At 44.6% G+C, this 5,309-nt stretch overlaps 1 protein-coding gene across 1 annotated transcript in view; it reads left to right on the top strand.

Annotated features, from left to right (window-relative positions):
- The first annotated feature begins 1,303 nt into the window (after window positions 1-1,303).
- The window catches only part of LOC109481782, a 4,484-nt gene continuing 478 nt past the window's right edge, over window positions 1,304-5,309 (top strand). The window contains exons 1-7 of the mRNA XM_019784373.1: window positions 1,304-2,098; window positions 2,452-2,665; window positions 2,930-3,511; window positions 3,747-3,959; window positions 4,271-4,453; window positions 4,645-4,862; window positions 5,155-5,302. Of these exons, the coding sequence (XP_019639932.1) occupies window positions 1,463-2,098; window positions 2,452-2,665; window positions 2,930-3,511; window positions 3,747-3,959; window positions 4,271-4,453; window positions 4,645-4,862; window positions 5,155-5,302 (2,194 nt within the window). The 5' untranslated portion in view covers window positions 1,304-1,462. The remainder of the gene's footprint in view (window positions 2,099-2,451; window positions 2,666-2,929; window positions 3,512-3,746; window positions 3,960-4,270; window positions 4,454-4,644; window positions 4,863-5,154; window positions 5,303-5,309) is intronic.

The raw sequence follows: 5,309 nt of genomic DNA, 5'->3' as shown, positions 1-5,309 counted from the left end.
TCTACAAGTATCCATTATAGACATAGAGTAACATATTATGAGTGACAGTCAGTACAAGATGATCCCTGAAAGGGTGTTTGTGTGTGTGTGTGTGTGTGTGTGTGTTAGAAGTGTATTTGTACACTGTCTCCTGGCATGTTTCTTGAGTACCGTGTGTGTGTTTGTGTGTTAGTGTGTTTGTACACTGTCTCCTGGCATGTTTCTTGAGTACCGTGTGTGTGTGTGTTTGTGTGTTAGTGTGCTTGTACACTGTCTCCTGGCATGTTTCTTGAGTGCCGTGTGTGTGTTTGTGTGTTAGTGTGCTTGTACACTGTCTCCTGGCATATTTCTTTAGTACCGTGTGTGTGTTTGTGTGTTAGTGTGCTTGTACACTGTCTCCTGGCATGTTTCTTGAGTACCGTGTGTGTGTTTGTGTGTTAGTGTGTTTGTACACTGTCTCCTGGCATGTTTCTTGAGTACCGTGTGTGTGTTTGTGTGTTAGTATATTTGTACACTGTCTCCTGGCATATTTCTTGAGTACCGTGTGTGTGTTAGTGTGCTTGTACACTGTCTCCTGGCATATTTCGTCCCATTAAGCTATGTTTTAGCTGAATGAATGTTTTGCATTTGGTATATACATGTACTGTATTGGTAGATTTGGTGTATAAACAAATTTCATATCTACACTGATCAAAGTGTCAACGACAGACATGTCAAAGAAACTCATGGCTCTTTGTCGTTTGTCCTGCTCTCCACAGACATCCACACCTATTTCGCCTGAAACACCGACAGCCACCACAACAGCTCCAACCACAGAATTTGAGCAGACCACACGAGAGACAACATCTGTGCCCCCGTCCTCAACTGCACAAACTTCACAGTCCTTGAGCTCTCCTCTGCAAAGCAGAACAAGGCCTGACTTGTCAACCTCTCCGAAGACGACAACTGCTTCTTCAGACAACACAACTGCCACTGCAAAAGCTCAATCAACAGTAGTGCATGCATCAGAGCAAACTTCATCAATAACAACAGAATCACCTGCAACACCTGAAACTGTTGTCACTACTCCATCAACAAGCACATTGGAAACAACCACAAAACACACAGTAAGCAACTCTAAAAACACTTCCAATGGCAAAAAGGACCCAACTTCCTACAGTGCAGGTAGCAACGTCTAGCTGTGAAGAGCGCACAGTCCCTACTGACACAACAGTGCAGAATAGCACACAAGGATCACCTACATCAAGGTCCACCACAACCACACAGTCCAAAAAGACTCATCAGTCAAAGTCAAGTAAGGGATGGAAGTGGGCTTCCTGCAGTGCCATCAGGGTGGGAGACGTTTCTACCCAAAAAGCTCCGAAATAACATCTCTCCTGCTGATCAGGCATGGATTGCACAGTGTCTATATGACCACAATGGAAGGCTAAGAGAGACTCTGCCAAACCAAAATTGGTATCACCCCCCGAGTCCCCACGTGGCAATGAGTGTCCCCCCAGATCCTCACCAATACTTCCGGCAGAGGATGTTCTTATGGGCGCCAATGAGAATGTGGAGGATACCACTCAACTGCCCCAAGTGTCAACTACAGCTGTCTCATAGTGGGATATACACAAGGGCACGTGAGGTTGTAGACATTGACTCAAGATACTACCTGGTGAGCTTGGATTACCCAAGGTGCAACCACTGCAAGGTCCCATTTTGCCCTTGGAGCTCAGATATTCTGAATCAACTCGACCCGTACCACAGAAGTTTGTTTCCTGCTGTGCTGACGAAGTACCAAGCATTAGATAAGAAATGCATAACGCTGATGAAGCCACGCACGCAAGGGAACAGTTCCAGTCTCACTCAACAAGCGCTTGAAGAGGTTCACAGTGAGGAATGGGGTAGGAGGTGCCTGCAGTATCTCTCCGATTGTGAAATTCACAAGAAAGGCGCAAGACTGACAGGACTACCATGTGACACTGTGTACCAAGCACCACCTGCATACCGTCCTCTTCCACTGGCCCAATGGTTCGAGGCTGCCCATACAAACGAGATCTTCGGACACGAAGATGAGATGAGGGCTATTATCACCAGCACCTACGGACGAGTGTTGAAGCTAGACTCAACGAAAAAGGTTTGTGTTAACTACTATTTATCTTACTGTGGCAAGACGTCCATCAAGCCAGGGATGACCAAAACAGCAAACATTAAGCTTGTCAGAAAAAGAGCTAGTCCAATTGACGAAAAGAACTACATTAAATGATTAGTAATGCATACTGTTTAACATCTACATGACTCAAGTCAATATACAAATAACTTTAAGCTTACAGCTGCAATTTTGAGGTTACTGTGAGAGATCAGGGTCAGCATGTAAAACTGCATGGGTATTGCATTGATCTAGCAAGGCAAATATTGTGATTTTAAATGGGGAAAGGACTGTCATATTCCAAATGCATGTATTGAAATTCCTTGTGCAATGTTTTTCAGGTCACAAAGAAGTTGGCGGGAGATGTTGCCTGTTCGGCCTCATGGATGACCAACATCTCGAATGAGACCGGGGAAGTCCTAAACTCAGTCCTGACAACCGGTGAGGGGGCAGGGCTGCAGGAGGTCTGTCAAGGCATTGTCAGACGGTACAGCACTGCCAGTGAACCACCCCCCGATGTAATATATGTGGACCGTGACTGCTGCAGCCAGACAGGTATGTATAGATACATTATAGATAAATGACTCTGTGGCCTGTTTCATTTCAGAATCTGTATTCAAATACAAAAATTGTTTAAATGGGCTCTGCTTCCTTTCTTATACTTCAATTGGTGACAAATGTAGCTGCATTCTCAGCCACCTTGACTTAGCTAATATGAGCTAGCCTGTTTATCTTGATGGAAACAGGAGACAGCTTTAAGTTTGTCTTGGTGCTATGGTAGATTTTTTGTCATCTGGCAACTTGTGTTTGCCGTTACAGGTGACCCCCCTGTTCTGAAGTTGTTCCAGCCATGGAGATGCCATGTGAAGCTTGACATCTTCCACTTTCTCAGACGCTTTTCCAAGGGGCTCACAACCGAACATCATCCACTATATGGCACCTTTTGTTCGAAGCTCAGCAGCTGCCTGTTTGTATGGGACAAAGGTGATTACGAGCAGCTAAGGGAGGCCAAGAGAGGGGAGCTACGGAACAAGAACGCGGGTCAGCGCCCAAGCGAGAAACAAGTGACAGCAGCAATCACAGCAAATGAGCTGGCGAGGCACTGTCGGAGGATGACGCGGCCAGTGGAACACATCCGGCAGCTGATCAACCAACTTCTGAAGGAGATGTGGGAACTGACGGATACCTCAGGTGTTCCCCTGATCAGTAAGAAAACCATGGAAAACGTGTGGGCAGTGCAGCAAAAACACCTGCCATGTATCGTGGACCCCCAGGGAGTCAACCTCTACACAATCACTGGCTACCTGGAGAAAGGTGGGAAGAGGTTGAAGGTCCTCCGATGTGCCAGAGGCTCATCGTCAGTGGAGTCATTCCACAGGCACCAATGTGCCTTCATCCCTGGTGAGTAAAGGTACCATTGAAACAGAGTACTTTCCTATATTTTATATCATACGGACTTCACTGTGCTGTATTCTATATTAGGGATATTTCCTATGCTGAATGCAGTTAAGAGACCCGCAAGAGGCCTCAAAACTAAACTGGTGTTGTATTTATGAAATATGTTTTGTCCAGAGTAATATCATTGAACATCTTTAAGTTACAATTGATCATTCAGACAGCAAATGCCCCCTTGTAGGATGGCGAGCCAACGCGTGCCATACCCAGATGTATATGATCGAGGGGGGAAGCAGGTGGAACATCAACAGGGCAAGGGAGGCAGTGCAACGACCAGTCACATCTAAGACCAGACTGTATGATGTTCGTCTAATGTCTAACATCAACACCATCAGTCAAAGGGTCTTGGGTGTGAAGCTCCTTCCAGAGTTTAGTCCACCAGGAAAGCCCACTGGTAAGGTTGTTTCATTGTGTAAATAACATTCCTCTCTATCATTAGATTCTCCAGATCTCACAAACCCATGTTGACTCTTTTCCTGCTACACAAAAGTTTCTGAAAATACCAATTAAAATTCTGTCAGTTCATTCAAGGAGCTGTACTTAGGTATCTAATGCCAAACTCATCTTCATAATTTGTGCAAGAGCTTTCTAGTGAGTTACTAAGTTCTGCTTGATATATGTTTGTACATCCCAGGGTGTAACTATGTACAATTACAAAATACTTTTAACAGGTTTTAAGTCCTTATTGATGATTATATGTTTCAGATGAGCTCATGGCCATTCAGTATCTGCTGGCCCAGTCTGCTAGAGGAGACTTGACTGCATCAGTAGTAAGAGATGACGATGTTGGCAGTCTCCTCCCTGAACTAGTCTTGGAAGAGGCGGATGAAGAAGATCTACTCGATGTCACAGTGTGCTTGGCTGAGCACATATGGTCAGGAAACCAAGGTAAGATGCTTGTTCCAATAATTAAAGGTCACAAACAAAATACTAACAGACTGAAAATCTTCTTTAAGGGGCAACTAAAACTGCATATTATATTTGAATACAGTTCTACAGCAAGATTGCTTTGACTTGTGAAATAGTGTAACAAGAAGTTATTGTACGCTTTTGTTATATTGTGAAACACTGTTTTACAGTGACTGGAGTTATCGAACCTACTGCCAGTCGCAGAAAAGCTTCGGCTTCTGCGACGAGAGACCACACTGCCAGTGCTACATCCTCTGCGACGAGAGACCACACTGCCAGTGCTACATCCTCTGCGACGAGAGACCACACTGCCAGTGCTACATCCTCTGCGACGAGAGACCACACTGCCAGTGCTACATCCTCTGCAACTACCAGTCAAGATGCCCAAGTAAGAAAAGCCCATTGAATGTCTTATTTAGCAGAATATGTTCATGTACAACCGGTGTTGACCCTCAAGTTCCATTGTCAATTTCTCACAGTTACACAGTGGATTTTGGAAAAAATTTATACATTTAAATAAATAAAAGGACAGGTATAGCCAAAAAGGAGACACTCCAACTTTGTGCTGCTACATCTACAACTAACAATACCAATTTTCTGTATTAGCATGCTTAATATGCTCTCATATAGATTTGTATATAACAAGTATGGGTTTGTTTTGTTTATTCTGTATATTATAGGGGAGTCGTGATGATGCTCAAGGGGTTCCAGGGTGGGATGCTGTGGATAACCTTGCAGCCTACCTGCTGAGCCTTGACCTCTCCGCCACAGCTCTGTCAGCAGCAGAGGCAAAGAACATTGTGGCATTGTATGCCAAACTGTCTGACTGTGACAA

The sequence above is a fragment of the Branchiostoma belcheri genome, unplaced genomic scaffold (genome assembly GCF_001625305.1).
Source record: "Branchiostoma belcheri isolate BF01 breed outbred unplaced genomic scaffold, Haploidv18h27 scaffold58, whole genome shotgun sequence".
In the NCBI taxonomy this organism is placed as follows: domain Eukaryota; kingdom Metazoa; phylum Chordata; class Leptocardii; order Amphioxiformes; family Branchiostomatidae; genus Branchiostoma; species Branchiostoma belcheri.
The sequence above is the reverse complement of the archived record's forward strand: the minus strand, read 5'-3'. Positions and strand labels throughout refer to the sequence as shown.